Raw genomic sequence first — 17,109 nt, 5'->3', positions numbered from 1 at the left:
ACATGTTGTCCGCGGATTTTCCAGGTCTTTCGGGAGGACAAGATAGGAGCCCGTTTGACCAGATTTGAGAGACGAGTGGCTATGCACTGGCKGTCGGGCGAGCCAGTCTGCAAGGTGCCGCTGAATGGGGTTCTGTGCAACCTCTGGACGTGAGATATTCATCCAATGACCCTGTCGACTCTGCAATGCAATGCACGATTTGACATGTCGCCATGGTTGACGCCCCGCTGCCAGTCATGAGAGCCATCCTCTGGGACATTGCGTCTTGCGCCCGGCTTGTACGGACCGATGGTCACAGCAGTTGCCAGGAAAAGTTTTTTGACGTCTTGCGGGAAGGACACTTGTTAGCCTGTTTCCTGTAGCGCTGCGAACCTGGTTCCCGGGAATGCCACTCGATGCGCCGCATTATGTAGCAGTCCTTTTCGTCGCTCACCAGTGAGCTGCTCAAGTTCCTGCCGGTGCCGGTTCACAACAGCAATGAATGACTGGCCCATGGACGCGTCTCTACAAACGGGGAATAAGTTGCGTCGCTCGGATGATTCGTGAAAGGAGGATTCGAGGGGATGTTCGGCCTGCATGGGTAATGGGGGACCGTGCAGGTTACTCATTTTATTCTTGCATTCCTTCGTGGTCCATGCAGTGCTATAACGATTGTGGAGCGGATACCACTGCGCTTCTTTACGACGATTGTAACGAGACGGCAAGAAAAGATGTCGTGAGGTCTGGAAGTCTCTCCCAAATTTGGCTCTCGTTGAACCTTGTTGAATCATTCGGCACTCGAAAGACATGGATCGCAAGTCGCCTATCCTATCGCTACGACCACTTGGCTACTAGAAATTGAATAAGTATTGGTGCTTCATATGAACGACCACTTCGCTTGGAATTATATGTATCGGGAGAGAAATCATAGCGTATGATTTTTGATTCTCAACTACATATGAAAAGCGTCTTAAGAGCATTCATACAAGATGTATAGACATGTATTTCTCATGCACTTCCTATGTAACTCATGTAGCAAATAGAAAGACGCCACCCCTTCTATCTACCTCGTCCAAATCCCATCCGAAACTCCACAAAAAAGTTTTTGAGATTCCAAGGACGAATGCATGTTCCTCCCAGAGAGCTGCAGTGCACATCAAACCAAMCCCGCCTCTAAAACCCTCCTTACAAAAACGAAATGTTCGTCAAAATGTAGCAAAACTCCACGCTGCACAATGCACAATGCACACCGATATGTAGACTGGCTGTCGAACTCGTCTCCCTTTTCAGGACCAGACATCCTCCTGGTACTGGTTCACAGTACGCATGCCCTTGACGATGTCCTCACTTATCCTCTTATCCACACCGCGCTTCTCCATGATGATGTTTGCCAAGAGCTCATTGACCTCTCTTGCCATGTTGGCTGCGTCACCACAGACGTAGAAGTAGGCCTTTTGCTCGAGGAGCTGGTTGATCTCATCTGCCCTCTCCTTCAGCTTATGTTGAACATAAACCTTGTCCTTGCCCTCGCGAGAGAAGGCAGGGACCAGCTCGAATTGGCCTTCCATGTCCTTTGCGTATTGCTGCGCCTGTTGTTAGTATAGAAATGAAGCTTGAAAGATCATGGGGAAACTTACCTCCCACTCATCTTTGTAGATGAAGTCATCAGTGCGATTCCGGCAACCAAAGAACAGAATGGTCTTGCCAACTTTCTCGCCGTTCTTGGCCTGCTGCGCTCTCTCCTGGACGAATCCGCGGAAAGGTGCAACACCAGTACCAGGACCCACCATGATGATCGGCTTGCTGGGATCTGAAGGGAGCTTGAAGTTGGAGTGACGGATGTGGACCGGAACGTGAACACCGTCGTACTTGTTGCGAGGACCAGTGATGGCATAGTTCAAGCCATGCGGATCTGGGTTGGCCACTCCGTCTTGCYTGAGCTTGAGAGAATGCAGGTAGTTTGTCGTTACACCCTTGACAACATGAGGTKCGCCAGGAACATCGACGGACTCAACGACGGCTGTGATCGAGACCTTGTTCTTCTGTACGAGCGAGGACGAGGAGATGGAGTAGTAACGAGGCTGGATTTTATTCAGGCTTTCGATGAACAGCGCGAATGGGATCTTGTCAAACTTCTGGCCGTTTCCGATGTGCTCGAGGAATTGTGCAATGTTAAAGTTCTTCTTCGCGACCTGGGCAGAAAAGAGGTCCTTGTCGCCGCCGATCTTTACCAATTTCGCTTTGAGCTCTTCATTGGGTGCGAATTGGGCTAGGGTGGCAACAAATTGACGCGAGACAGGAGCGCAGATTTCCAGTTGGTATCGTAGGATTGTGTCGTAAGTAGTTGGGGTTGGAAAGGGTACCTTTGCTGTCGCATCCAGACCCTTGACTCCGATGACGGTGTCCTTCTTCGGCGTCAGACCAGTGATGTTCAAGAGACGCTCAACCTCCCGACCTGCGTTGTTGGGCCAGACAGCGATGTGGTCACCGGTTGTGTAAGACAGGTTCGATCCGGAAATGTCAATCTCCATGTGTAGGCAGTTTCTGGTCTGGTCGTTGAAGAGCTCGTACGACTTGGCAATGGGTGCAATGTATGGGTTGTGTGCGTTGTATGGGCCCTTCTGGGTGCCTTCAAGGTGGTTCTTGTTCGGCTCGCCAAGGTAGACCGTGTCATGAGACGCATCCAAGTCCGGCTTCTCGGTGACCTCAAAGACTGGTTCATACACCGCCTCGCGCTCCTCGAGGTTCATAGACTCTGCGAGCGCAGTCCACATGGGCTCCTTCCAGGCGAGGAAGTCTTCCTCCATGGTACCAGCACCATCATCACCCTCCCCGGCATCTCCAATACGCTGCGCGCCGAGCTTGGTCAGAAGCTTATCAGCCTTGCGAACCATCTCATTGTAATGTTCGTAGGTGTTGTTGCCCAGGCCAAAGGTGACGTATTTGAGTGATGAAAGGGGTGACTCCTCGGCACTCTTCTCGCTGAAAGAGACATCCTCGTTGCCGATGTGCTCGAAGAACTCGACCGCGTTGTCCGTTGGCTCACCCTCGCCGTAGGTGGCCAACACGAAGAATGCAACCTTGTCTTCGGGGAATTTGTCCAGGTTCTCGTAGTCGTACTCCTCCAAGTCCGCGGTCATGGTCTTGAGGCCAAATCTCGAAGATCCTTCCTTTGCCAGCCGTGAGGCGTAATCCTCGGCTGTGCCAGTCTGAGAGCCATAGAAAATGACACAGTTCTTGCCGGTTTCCTCCAACTTCTCGAGAATGTCTCTGCTCTTTCCGGACTTGCCAGCCGATCCGTTGGCTATTGACGTGGCATACGGATCCTTTTGCACGGCCCAGTAGGTGCCTTTGGTGAAGTATGCGACAGTTCCCAGGAGGAGGACTGCGAGGACAATAATGTCCAGAGTATCGAGCGATGCCATGTCTGTGTATCCGAGTCTGTCTCCAAGAGCGCAGAAAAGTGCTGTGAATTGGTTGGGGTGTGGATTAATGTCGGGGACCGCAAAGTACAGCGGAACTAAAAGCCCACGAATGTCGATCTCACTCGCGCTTATCTCGTATATCGGAGATGTGGAGGCCGGTGGCGGCTGATGCTGGCTCGACTTTCAACAATTGTGCTTGTGTAAATAATGTGACTCAAAGCAGGGTTGTATCCGAGTGCGGACGTGGTGTGGGCAGGGTTCGAGATGTGCTCGGTGAACGACAACAATAGAGTGCGTCAGTATTGAGGTGGGGGATGTGAAGTGGTTCGATTGGACTGAACTGGATTTTCTCAGGAGGATTCGGCCGATCTCCTTCCAACGTGGTGATTCAACAACAAAGCAATCCGCGATTCAAAGGCAAAAGGACTTGGTTTCAAAATTTATTATGTTTAGGCAAGTAAACAACAGTAGATCAAGTCTGGTCACAGGGACACATGTCGAGCTAAATGCCTGGCCGAGTGGCGCGAAAAGGAACCGTCTCTTCCAAAATTCCCGATCATATCCCCTCTGGACTCACTGGGGCGGGAATGGAGCGGAAAACCCCCCGCGCCCATTCCCGTGGACGTGCCTCTTGTGCATGATTCTGTCGTTTCATTGCCCTCTTGCACTCCCCGCTGTCCGGCGAGGCCGAGATACCGAATCTGGTGAAAGCTGTGATCACCGAGTGCTCGTGGACGATGGCATTGACAGAGCACTAATGATGAGTCGCGGCCCGCATATTCGGGAATAATGAACTTCCGGCTTATCAGATGGAGCATGTGACAACCGCGAGGAGGGACGGCAGCCATAGGTACCCTCTTCTCCTCCTCACCTGCTGCCATCGCATTACTTGTCCAAGGCCGAACAAGTTTGCAGAACCGTCTGCTCATCCAGGCTGAACAGTCCATTCAGGACCGTATGCATATCATCAATACATGTGGCCAAAGCAGGAGAATGCATTTTGCAACTCCACTTCACTACGTCCACCCATTCTGTGACCTCACGTTCCGCTCAAGGGCCGGTAAAATTGAGAGGTTGCTGGCTCTCCTTACAGTGAGTCGACGACAACGCTCGCTGGCAGGTAGCTAGCTATAAGCACAGAAAGAAGTAGCCTTGCGGAAAGTTGAATGTTTTACACAACATGTCTTCTTTCTTGTACTATTATCGTTACAGAGAGCAGAAGATCTTGTAGTGCTATGGGTAGACTTTCACCGGGCCTTGGTTGGCACCTTACTCCTGACGAGAACCCCACTGCGAGGTAAGTTGATCTGATGGTTTACTTAGTCTGTTGTACTACGCAAATCATGTTCTGAGCCCGTATCGCCATGACTTCCTCAAACTAATGCCACCGTCCCTCTGATCAGGTACCATCTTCCACACCATCAAATATGCTGCCAAACCTACCAAATCATAGCCATTCTCCTCCGCACTCAACTGGTCCCCAACCTCGTATTTCGAACGAAGCTCCCGCAATCGTTGAAGCACGATGTGTCAGCCTCACAGTCTGCTCGTTCTTCTCGTTGAATAACGAGGGTTAGGAGTGCATGTATGGCATAGTATGCATCATATCCAGCGCAATGAAAAGTATGCACTTCATTCGGGATATGCAGAGGATCCAGCAACCCTTCGAGACTTGCATGGCACATCATCTCAGCGACAGCAAGTCGCCGAGTATCAATTACTGTCAAAAGTGAGCGCATGCTTCAATCGCAATCAAAGGACCCAAAGGTATGTAGGTACTCACTTCCGATAACATTCGGTAGGCTGTCAATGGGAACTTACAGCGTCTTCAATTCATACCCCACGMTGTGCCCAGCAAAAACAATCCGCCCATCGCTGAGCTGTCCAAGTGTCACAGCAGAGAGCTCTAAGATATCGATCCGCATGTACTTGGGGAAAAGGTAGTTTCTGCGACTTCAACATGCCATGGCGATAATCGTTCTTGGAACACCACCTTCAAAGATTACGCAAACCCAATCTTGCAAAGCCCATCTCAGTGACTCCCTTGCGGCGAACATCGCCTTCAAAATCTACTGCGAGCAAGGTCAGATCCGGAGTATCATCCTCTCCAGAAGACATCCGCGGCATGAGATCCGGGCAAGCCATCTGTCCCCACTTCTCATACCACTTAAATTGCATGGTCCGCAAAAGTAGAGTCTCCAATCTCGCAAAAGCAACCATTCCCGCTCCAGCATATTATTTTGATCTCCATCGTTCATGCSACAAGATGTCAGATATGCTTTGCTTGAAGTGTTCGCCGTAGAATCAGAGAACTACCGATGGTTCCACTTGTATCAATACGCCGGCTTCTCGCGTCGCAATTACAGAGCTAAGAGTCAAAATGGCCACGCATCCAGCTGTCACGCTGGAATTCCACTGATAGCAGGGAGTCCAGTTGCCATGTTTATGCCCTTTTGAGGTGTCGGTACTTCCGATGCGCCACCTTGAGCAACTCGCTTGGCGCGCGATAAGGCCCACGTAGAGTCTCGTCTACAGATAGAAGAGCAGGATGCCATCAGCTTACCTGTTTGATGAAAGTGATCCATTGTGGCAGTGCTGAAGCAGCCAAGAAATCGATCCATTTCGTGCTTGTGACACACTGTCGTGCTTCCCTGCGGTGATAGGTGGTGGGCATTAGATATGACCATCTTCTGGTAACGCGTCCGAATCCAGACGGGAGTTGGAGCTGGGTAACGATTCCCTGCGGTGCAAGTCCTCTCGTCCTTGGCGAGCGACAGGCCGCGATCATACAGCATCTTTTTGCATCGGACGTTGTTCAGGTCCACAGAGTCCTCTCGAGCATCCTTGCTCTGGTGTGTTGGCAGCGAATCAACACTCACAAGACCACCACAGCGAAAGCGGATCTTTGGCCATCGGGCATCAGGAATGACTTCCGATGCAAAGAGACGTTGGTAGCGATCGATCGAACGGTATAGATGGCAATGTCGTTGAGAGGGAATTTTYGCTAGCCACGCAAGGTATATCCAAAGCCAAGCGAGATGCATCCGGGGAAGTCAGTCCTTTTTATACTTCGCTTAAGCTGCGTGTTTCACACGAGACGAATGCTGCAGTGAGTTCTGGCCAACAGCGTTGCCGGTTGGAATCGTTGGTACGCACGATTTCGGTACAGGACAGCTCCGCGTTGCTGCGACAGTGACGCCGCTCTTGCATTTCAAGGTGCAACTCTTATTCGGTGATGCAACAAATGCAGCATCTAGACCGTCTTGTGGATCGTGGAGCTGCTGACCACCCTCTTGATGCGAACCGAACAAGTCCTGACCGGTTTCTCGATCCGCGAGTCTTGCTGAACGGTTTTGAACACACCTCTTTATCGCAGACGTTGGTGTAGWTAAGTGCTCATCCCCAAACTTCCACGGCCTTTCATCATCATAGCCTCTTACCATTCAAAGACCAGCCAAATGCCGACCGAGGAGTGGGCCTTGCTTGCCGTGCTCCACAAACGACGCAGGTACAATATTGACAACGCACGCTTTGGTTGGTTGCATGCGCCTCGAAGGCAGGGAGTGCTGGCGGAGATCTGCTTGTGGTACCGTGACCCCAAAAAGACCTACGCATGATGCRCGCAAACAAACGATGTCCAGCAAGAATCACATGGAGAACTCGCAAACCTCTTCACCATGACGTGAGAAGCAGCGCGACCCTGGATGAAGCAGAGTGGCCCGTTGCCCAAAATGTTCCCAGCGCCACCGCTGTCAGAGGCCGCTTGGCATGATGCACCCCTGTTTTTGTGCTACCAGTGGTTACGAATGGCCATTTAGATGGTAGCATGGAGAAGACGCACAGCCATGCGCTGTGCCCAATGACTTGTGTCGGTAATCAATCGCATCGGAACGTGTGTGCGCTGGAGGGAGATGAAGCAGCAGCACAGTAGTTCGCAGAAGGGTGCACAGATGGGGAGCAGAAAAGCGATGAAAAGTGTCCAGCACTTCTCGCATCGTCCCTCCGATCGATCATCGTCAACCCAATCCAAGTCCAGCCTTCCTTTGCCTGCAGCAGCGCCTCGATCCCCGTTGGGTTTTCTGCTTGCTTGCTTTGCTTTGCTTGCTTGCTTCTGGACCTTTTGGCTCATGACCTGCACGAGAAGCGACGCCCTTGCGCACATCTCGCTTCCTCTTCTCTCGTTCGCTGCTTCATCTACATTACCTGCATCTGCATACTATCATTGCTCCAAGCCCGTCTCTGCAATTTGACCTTCCCCCCGTCCCTTGCAAAGCGCGCCGCCGTGGAAGCAGCCGCTGATCATCCACCAAACTTCACCTGGCGCGCCCGTTGCAAGCCACTCCGTAGCCTGCGCCGGAGCCGTCAAAGGTGGGAAAAACGCCACAGGGCACGACACTTCGGTTGACACGCGCGGTGTTCCCTTGAGTGCGGCTGCCCTCCACGCTGCTCGCTCTGCTTTGCCCTCATCGATTCCCAACCCGCGTCACGGGCATTGGTCGTCACAAGTCGTTGTTGGATCGATGGATGCGATCACGTTGATCACTGTCTCGCGTTGCCAACATGGCTATATGGCCCTTCAATCGGCGAAGACGTCGCACCAGCTCCTCCTCTAACGACGAAAAGGCACAGTCCAACCTCCCTGCCAACGCCGACCCCGCCGCCGCCGTTGCAGCAGCTTCGGCAGCTCCAACAGCCTCGAGGAGGTCTCCGTCCCGCAAGCTCAGTCAGCGCCTTCGTAGCACCTCCCACCAGGAAAAGGTTGTCGGGCGACCGTGGGTGGACCTCGAAAAGCGACCCAACTCCGACAAGGAGAACATGCCTTTTGCATACCAAGCCAGCGGAGGACACAAAATGACGGCACTGCCAGGAAGTCGCAAACTCGACCAAAGCCCACACCTACGCGCCATTGATTCGGAAAAGCCTCGCATACCATATAGCTTTCGTCCATATGCTGCTTCACAAACGAGTCTTCAGCGACAAGAAGCCACGGGAAAGCTTCAACGTCCCGCCACTCTACGATCGAAGCGGAGCACTGGCGAATACAGTGGTCCTGTACGGCGGACGTCCAGTAGAAGGTCTAAGAGACGCGACGATCGCGTGCGGGAAGAAGAAATTCGCATGATGTCTTCTTCAATGCCCATACCCAGACACGCTGGCGACGGACCGTTACGACGAGACAGCAAGAAGAGCCGTGGCGCTGCGGGTTTGCGGGACTCGAATGTCTCGTTGCCTCCTCAGAATTCCGTCCACTCTTCCACATCGGGACCAATGGAACAACGCGGGTGGGAGGTCGGCACCTTCGCTGTCTTCAACCCACGGCCCGCTGTGAGGCTGTCTGGGACACCGCAGTACGTTGTGTCGAGCAGTCTGCCTCCCAATGGACCCGGCGTTCTCTACCACATCGAATCACGAAATGACGAGTCGCGGAATGGCAAACAAAAGACGAAATCCAATCGTGATCCCAAACGGCAACTACCCACTGTCGGCGACGAAGCCGATGATCTCGATTCCAGTGACATTCGAGCTCTCATGGAGCGCGAGGCTAAGCGACGACTTCGCCGAGACCAAGAAAAGTTGGAAAAGCTCGATCGTAAGCTGAGGAGTAGAGCTGGACGCGAGCGAGGCGATAGCGACAGGAAACGTCGCGATTTGGCGGAACAGAAAGAGAAGCGAGCTGAGGAGGCAAGATTACGTGCAGGGGAGCAGCTGCAAGCCCTCCGTTCACCTCCGTTACCCACAGCTGTGCATCCTGCTCTTCGCGGAGACATTTCTCCCCCCACTGCAGTCGAGCAAGTAGGACCAGGAATCGTGAAACTAGATGAGCCGCTCATCGATCTCACGACCGACGACGAAGCTGCTCCCGAGAATCCTTTCGTGGACGCAATGGAAGAGGTACCGCCTCTTCCGCAACCTGAAGAGATGCAGGCATCGGCCGGAGCCCCCATGCCAACGCCAATACCATTGGGAACCCCATTTGAGGATGCCGTGCTTGAAACTGCCCAAGCAGTACGGTTTTCACAAGCATACACGCCGCCGCTATCGCCCGTGTATCAAAGAGGATCTGCTACGCACAGCTCATCTCAGCTCACTGAGGCGATCCGTCAGCAGAGTCTATCGCATCACAGCATGTCACATGAAAGTATGCAGAGTGCTTCTGACGCACCAAGGCCTCCTCGAATCGACTTCGACGAGCGTCGCAGCTCAGACCCAGCGAGTGTATTCAAGGAGAGACGTAATGGCACCTGGGCTGCCATCTTCCGTCGTKGCGGCACCTTTCGCAGGGGAGTTGATGACGGGAAGAGTACGCCATCGGAGTTCTCCTTCTCGAACACTTCTCGGGAGTCAATGAGGAATCAGCCGATTCCCGCGCATCTCATCGATACTCAGGCATACAGGCCTCCTCAATCGCGCAGGGTGTCGGGTACGCCTGTAAGGACGATGAGCAAATTCAAAGAAGATTTGGATGAGATGCCAGTGTCGCCACCAGACTCTCGAACACAATCACCAGACGTGATGCCAGTCGGCATGATGTCTGCGAGATATGGCGATAGGTCAATGGCGCAACCCATTGACATCCGGGCAAGGGCGGTTCGCCACGATGGTCGCGCTAGTCCTCATCGTCAATTACCACAATCCGCCTCCATGGCTTCTGTCGGGTCCGAAGGATCTTGGCTTGCCAGCGGCTCTTTGAAGCGGCAATCTCACCAATCAAGTCTCGCTAGGCCTTTCAGCAGACGCACTGCCGATTTCAGTGCAAGTTACGAGGATCTTGGTGGTAGCGACAAGGATGCAGAGTACTTCACTACGAGTAACGCAGGAGGCACCTCACATCCAATGAGCAACCCTGCGATCACGGGTGCATCACATGTCGAGGAGAGCGAAGATGAGGAAGGGGAAACGACCCTCACCACTCCTGGCGAAGCACCACTCACCGTCCATGACAGCATTCGAAGAAAACCAACAATTGTCGAACGTGATTCAAGACTCAAGTCTCGCGAAGGACTGGTTACAGAATATCTGACCGCTGACATGGAATCGGTGGAGACTCCCCCAGAGGCGGAGGAGAGAAGTTCAAGCGACGATGAGATCGCCAAGCTTGAGCGGGCACGCAGCGTAACCACTGGTCCCAACCGTCACTCTCGTCAATTCTCCGCGGGCAGCGCACGTCTTCTCGATGTCCAACGATCATCAACAGACTTGACGCAGCAGAGATCCCCGACGCCCACGAGATCGAATCTGAAAGATTCAATCTAGCACCGTCCCGCCCACAGCTTCTCGTTTGTATCCTCTACTACCCGGTCGATCGAAAACCGTTCTGGAGACGAAACCGGTCCGTACATTCCACACACACGTACACGCCTTACGATTCCCACGGTCGATCTCGACGAACGCATCCGTGATTACAATGCCCCTATCCAAAAAATAATTGTTTTTCAGTYCCCTCATACCGGAGAACCTGGCCGGCCATGACCTTTTTAATATGGGGGACTCGGTTCATGATCATCATCACCATCATAATTCTCCTTGTTCTTTCCAACCAGACTTTTGATACCCGCTTCGTTACTCTTGGAAGGGTTGCATGCACACACTGGAGGTGTTTTTGCTGTATTTGTGCGTGGAAGTTTTTTGTTTTCGCGGGCTGGTTACTCTGATGGGAAGTTGTGATGGACATCTCTGCCTTGGGATATTGGGCGAAGATGTGGCTAGCATTGGAAGCGGCAAAAATGTGTTTGTACAGATTGTAGATAGGTGGATTCTTCGAAAGATGCATTGGAGAATGACTCCTCTTGGTGTCCTTGTTATTCGTGTGAGCTCATAGATGTGATGACTTTGCTTTGTATGCCTAATAATGATTTCATTCGCCATGTTATTGTGCTTACCGTCGTTCAATGTTAGGGTGCCATCCTGGCTATTGCTGGTGAGCAATGTCGTCTGCAGCAGGCAGCCTCAGGGTTAGGGTTGGGGTAGTGGCATTCGACACGCAAGTGACGATAGACCATAGTTTACGTATCATGAGCAGACTATTTTGAGAGGCCTCCACTGGCAGTCTTCCAGTTGTGCAAAGGAGGCTACTGCGAGAACGCAGACCTTTTAATCTTGATATTTTCAGACATGTACGGGCTCTGGTCACGAGCTTTGAATTCGCTCTGCCCGCGCACATATGAACCACATTGTGAGTATAAGGTGAGCAAAACAGATCATCTCAATCTAGCATACCCGCCATCTTGAACAAAAGCCAGTATCATCACAGCAGAAACAATCGCGGCTGGAATCGTGTACCAAGTGGGAGGCGTCGCAACTGGTATAGTCGCATGAGAGATGACATTAAGGTTGACTGTGCCTGTTCATATTAAAGTCGAAGACGAACGGACAGAAGCTCATCCCGCGGCCGAGCAAAGATGGGGGGAGTTATTCAAGAGGACAAGACAAAGCAGGACAGGAAGCTCCAGGAACCCCGTCTAACAGACAGAAATGTCCCATGTAGTGGTCCTCATGAGATGCTTCAAGGGAGGTCTGGGGTCGAAACGGTACTCATAGCCTTTAGCTACATCCTATCAGGTATATCCTCAACCGCAATGCACCGCAATGCTTTCTGAACGCCTCACACCTTCGCTAAATGACCTTGGTCATCGACATTTGTATCACTCATTCAAACCCATCATCCCTCCGCTCACGATCTTTCGCAGCACCCGACAGCCCCGCATCTTCAACAAGAGTATTCGCRCCCGTGGCACCACCAGATACCTCGTATGCGCTCGGTATCGCGCCCAATGGGTCGAAAGGCGGAGGTGCTTGCCCGCCAATGCTCAAGCTCTTCCTATGCGCCACAGCAGGTGAGAGTCGGCTGAGTTGCTCGCTCTCCTCTTGCAGAGGWTCAACAAGCAGGTCACCGTCCTCTCCGAGCAATTCCTCGCCATCTATATGGTGGACACCTCCGCGATTCGCCGCAATTGTCGTTTGCAGAGTAGCGAGGAAGCTCGCCATTCCATCGAACGCAATCGCATTCGGATCATCCCTCGTACCATACAGGCGCAACGCCTCGCCAAGACACTTCTCCGCCTGGGAAGCCTTGTCCTGCCGTAGCCAGGCGTCAGCAGCGAGCGTATTATAGAAAGCAGACTTCCTCCTGCGGYCGACATCAGCCAGCCCGTTCACTGCTCGTCGCTCGGTGTAGCAATTCGCAATGCGCTCAGTGATCATCGCATGTCCCATAGGACCGACGATCCGATCGTCGAGGATCTTACTAGACCAGCGGGCTGCATCATCCAGGGCATTCCCACCCCGCATCTTGAGAAGTTCTACACCCAATATCAACGTCCGCAGCGCGTTGTATGGCGCTCCAACGCGGGTGACATATGAGTAGTAGGCGGTTTCCAAGTATTGGTCGATGCCTTCTATCCGGATCTTGTTGTTCGAGTTGGTGGCCAATAGCAAACTCACAGCTGCCATTTCGTTCGCACCAGCATAGTATCGCCACGCCTTGTCGTTCTTAAAGTCTTGACATAGGATCTCGTACGTCCCATGTGCGAGTCTGAAGTCTCGTAGCATCATGGCGTAGTCTGCTAGTTTCCGCATCACAGCTTCGGGAGCATCAGGTTTGTAGAACCCTTGTAAGCTGTCGTAGTTGCTGCCGGCTCCACCCAATGCTGGGCCAGACGAATTGCGGCCACCAAAGGTAGTGAAGCGCTTAGAAAGGGACATGAACCTGCCACTCAAGCCACGCCGTCTCGATGCCACTTGGTCATTCCACGTAGCAGACGCTCGCTCCATTGAAGGAATGATGGACTGTGTGACCATTTCCCGCACAAAAGCCCGCAGCGCTGCGGCGTCTGACTCGAATATGTACGGGGTAGGGTCTTCTCCATCATCGTTGGTCTCGCGACGTACAATCTCTGCGAGCTCCTCTGCAGCCGCATTCCACTCGGGCTGTGGTAATCTAGTGCTATCATCATCAGATGGTACGCACTGTGTGCTGCGAAGCCTAAGAAGATGACAATGCAGGCCAAAGTGACGCTTCATCTGGTCGTACAAGGACATGGATTTCGTGATGTCGTCGTAGTCTTCGTCATGAATGAGAACGTAATAGCGTAAGAATTCGTTGTGTACCCATTGCGGCAACCGGTGCTCGCCAGTGTTGGAAGAATCATACAGACTGCGCAGCTCTTCGATAGGTGACGCCGAGCGCGACGATATAGCTATCACAGATGCCACGGGGTGAGCGAACGTCTCGGCGGGCACCATGGGAAGGCCAGAGAGCATTCGACGTAGGTAAAGCGAATAGAATGGTGAAGTAGCACCCGGAATAGCAGTGGGAATACCTTTTGCGGTCATGTAGTCGGAGCCTGCAGGTCCCGATTGCTCCTCTGAGAATGTGAGATGTCGCTCGACCAGCTCCTCTATCTGAGGCACATCGCCTCCTGACCGTAGCCTGGCAGGCTTGAACTCTTGAAGAGATTGTCTTTGCCCAGTTCGCTGTACATCGCTGGAGTCTGCACTTCTGCGATCCGGGTTTCGAGGACTCTCAAGCCCATCCCTGACAGCAGCGAAGCGCACAGAGAAGTCTTCCCATGACCTACTTACTCCCACGCTGTCGCGAATGGTGACTTTGCCCGATATGTGCTCCCCAAACGGACGCAGCAGCTCCAACAATCCCCCGCTTATGCCCTTGTGTCTGATGAGTTCCTCGCTGTCTTGCGAAGCCAGGACAGACACGTGCGGAGAGAATGCGCGCACGATGATATCTCGGGTGTCATTACTTCCCACCTGGCCAGACAGCGCCGGTGATGGCGATCTCACCGTGGTCGAGCCCGGTGGTGAATATACCGAGCCATTATGCGGTGCGGCACTGGGAGTGTTTGTCCCTGAACCTGCATTTCGCGGCGATCCGGGGTTGGGCAGCGTCGGGAGGGAGGATGTCGAGGCGAACAAGTTGGAGAGGGAGGCGTTGGAACGGCGATATGGGAGTCTTTTCAGCGGATCCAAGACTGTCCTGCCTAGAGGGCGCTTTTGCACTTCGATCCCAGCGTCGGAGTCGGAGTTCAGCGGATCATCGGTCGACATGGAGGAGGCCAAGATGGCGGACGGCGCGGAGGGTGGGGGATAACGTGTGGATTGCCGACATTCGTCTGACGGAGGCGATGGTGGGTCGGGTGTTTTACTCGCGCATGTTATGATGGAGGCAGCGTGACGGTCCTTTTGCTCGCGTGGTGGGTGTTTGGATGAACGTGTTGTTCGGCCACCCTATCGAATGATCGACAGTGGAGGAAATGCCCACATTCACTCACCTTGCACCGACAATGAAGATCTCCAAAGATCAGCATATGCTGTCGATGTCGGCAACGAAACAGTTCATCCGACTGTTAACTTTTCAAAGCCGAGAATATCACTCATCTCTCAGGCATCGCCGACAACACAGAAATCGTCATGTTTCCGGCAGGACCAATCTCCAAATTGCCGAGACACATCGCCGTGCATAGAAATGGCAGACTTAAAAACACCTGGGGATGACAGAAACGTAACATTGTAAATGCAAAGACGGGAGTGTCAATATCTCCTTCGTTAAACCCATACAGATCATCGCTGTAAATTTTCCTCCTTCGCCCTCTCGACGCCGTACGCTAGCTTACATATTATCGATCTACATATCATCGTTCCGTTCATGAGTTCCTGCCGGTCGTGTTCATCATCATTGCCAGCAACATCTGCCATTCGATGACCAAACAGCCATAGCGAGTCCGGAGCATCCAGCCTGCCATTCGCCTGCTGCCAACCTCATTCAACTTGCCTCGAAGCGGCTTGAAAGCCAACGAGGTATTGATGATCATCACCAGGTGTTTCCACAGGTACAACGGTGACCAAATTCAGGAATGCCCTCCCGGACTTGTGGTAGTTGAGCAACATGGCTTGAACCTCCTCCTTATGCGACAAGGAGTGCTTTAACCGATGGAGCTCATGCTGAAGATCGACGGTTTGTGATGGTGCTCCGGGCATGCTGATTTTGTCCAAGCCCGGGGTTCTTCCACGGGACGTCGTATCATCTGAAGTGCCGGGTACCTGCAAGAATCTACAATTTCGGCCCAGGACATCGGAGTAGTTGTAGCCGGTGAGATCGCAAAACGCCTCCGAGCAGTAGACGATGGGGTTGTCTTCCAAATACATGTCGCAGACTATCATGGCAGCACTGCAGTCAATGGGTCCTAGGTCTATTCGAGGGTTCGGCCTCCGTGCAAGGCAAGACTATGTATGTCAGCGTGGTTCGTCACAAATCTTGGACTGAGGTTACGACTCACAAGTACTTTGATAACATCGAATTGGCTCTGCGAGTATGTATCCTGATGGAAGTTGGATCGGTCAGGAGCCTTGACATCTCTAGGCCAGCTCTGATCAGGGTCGACGTTCTCGCGTGGTTCCATCTTGAACAGACATTGAATGGTATGGAGGGAAAGTTTGAAGGACTGCTGGGGTGAGATGCCGGTGAATGTATACCTTCAGGCCTGGACCCTCTTGTTCCATGTAATGCTGCGCTTACCGCAACTGTATGACGATGAGGCACTCGCAATCTTCACACAATAGTAGATCGTGGATCGGAGAAGTCATCAACTTCCACATCTTTATGTGGAGCTTTTCCTCACGGGAGGGTTGGTCCTCTTATGGATCGCGGCTTTCAGCCGGACATCGGTCCTTGGTGGTAGAATTGCGAAACCTTCTAACAAGAAGCTCCGGGACGTGATGATGACGATAAAACACGACAAGCCTCCGTGGCTTTCATAGGGGTAGTCCCTCGTTATTGTCGAATTCAGGCTATATAACTTTATATTAGGTAATGTTAGGTAATCTTAGCATATTATTATTATTACACTTAGGAAGAAGGAATTAGCTAGCTATATATATAGTAACTAATTAATATCTCTTTTGTTATTAATTTATTAGGCTACTAGATAGTCTAATAGTTATAAGCCTAGTTCGCTTAAGGAACTACCGGAAATATAGCTTCTATTAGCAAAGTTAGAGTAGCTATATCCGTATAGAGATTTTCCTATATCTTCTATATTAGCTTAACTCTAATAGCGCATTAATATAACGCCTTAACGCATTAGTAATCTATAAGACCTACTTTATTAATACCTAATAAAGCATTCCTATTTAATATATCTATTAATTAAACCTCTAGTTAGACTACCCGTAAGAACCGCCGAATCCTAAGAACTCTACTAGATTAAAGTCTCTAGTATAAGTAAGTAAAGTAGTACCTAATAAACTATAATATTTAGTAGTATGCTAATCTTAACGGAAATAAAGAGAGGGAGCTAATTTAGCTAGCTAGGCTATTTATTAACGTTACTAATAGCGTTTCTAAAGAGCAAGTTAGACTCTTTAACTATAGGATAAAGTAGTACGAGATAGATAAGAAAGACTAGGATATCTTTAATAAAACTAGACGTTAGGTTATTAACTATATTACTAAGACGAGAAGCACCTTTACGACGAGAAGCACCTTTACGACGAGAAGCACCTTTACGACGAGAAGTACCTTCGCGACCGAGGACTCCCGCGCCGCCGCGCCGCCGCGTACGCGATAATACCCCCGAATACCGTACCCGCCCCGAAGGCGATAGAAGAAGACGGGATCCCGCTATATATTACTAACCTAATTAAGTCCGTAGAAGGACTTAGAAAAGACCCTACGATACTACTATAATATAAG

At 51.8% G+C, this 17,109-nt stretch overlaps 5 protein-coding genes; 1 reads left to right on the top strand and 4 right to left on the bottom strand.

The window, feature by feature from the left end:
* Positions 1-344: 344 nt before the first annotated feature.
* On the bottom strand, positions 345-788 carry RCC_06059 (uncharacterized protein; the record flags this gene model as incomplete). Its single annotated transcript, XM_023771323.1, has 1 exon — positions 345-788. One exon carries the CDS (start codon positions 786-788, stop codon positions 345-347), a length of 444 nt encoding a protein of 147 aa, XP_023627091.1.
* A 477-nt stretch (positions 789-1,265) lies between these two features.
* Positions 1,266-3,404, bottom strand: RCC_06058 (probable NADPH-cytochrome P450 reductase; the record flags this gene model as incomplete). XM_023771322.1 has 2 exons in its annotated part: positions 1,266-1,562; positions 1,617-3,404. The coding sequence occupies 2 exons, from the start codon at positions 3,402-3,404 to the stop codon at positions 1,266-1,268; spliced, it is 2,085 nt and encodes a 694-aa protein (XP_023627090.1).
* Positions 3,405-7,964: 4,560 nt separating this feature from the next.
* RCC_06057 (uncharacterized protein) lies at positions 7,965-10,658 on the top strand (the record flags this gene model as incomplete). The annotated part of the gene is made up of 1 exon (XM_023771321.1): positions 7,965-10,658. The coding sequence occupies one exon, from the start codon at positions 7,965-7,967 to the stop codon at positions 10,656-10,658; it is 2,694 nt and encodes an 897-aa protein (XP_023627089.1).
* A 1,392-nt stretch (positions 10,659-12,050) lies between these two features.
* On the bottom strand, positions 12,051-14,465 carry RCC_06056 (related to GSG1-sporulation specific protein; the record flags this gene model as incomplete). Its single annotated transcript, XM_023771320.1, has 1 exon — positions 12,051-14,465. The coding sequence occupies one exon, from the start codon at positions 14,463-14,465 to the stop codon at positions 12,051-12,053; it is 2,415 nt and encodes an 804-aa protein (XP_023627088.1).
* Positions 14,466-15,176: 711 nt separating this feature from the next.
* RCC_06055 (related to vivid PAS protein VVD) lies at positions 15,177-15,817 on the bottom strand (the record flags this gene model as incomplete). XM_023771319.1 has 2 exons in its annotated part: positions 15,177-15,641; positions 15,695-15,817. 2 exons carry the CDS (start codon positions 15,815-15,817, stop codon positions 15,177-15,179), a joined length of 588 nt encoding a protein of 195 aa, XP_023627087.1.
* Between the last annotated feature and the right edge of the window lie 1,292 nt (positions 15,818-17,109).

Source organism: Ramularia collo-cygni (assembly GCF_900074925.1).
Source record: "Ramularia collo-cygni strain URUG2 genome assembly, contig: RCC_scaffold08, whole genome shotgun sequence".
Lineage (NCBI taxonomy): Eukaryota > Fungi > Ascomycota > Dothideomycetes > Mycosphaerellales > Mycosphaerellaceae > Ramularia > Ramularia collo-cygni.
The sequence above is the reverse complement of the archived record's forward strand: the minus strand, read 5'-3'. Positions and strand labels throughout refer to the sequence as shown.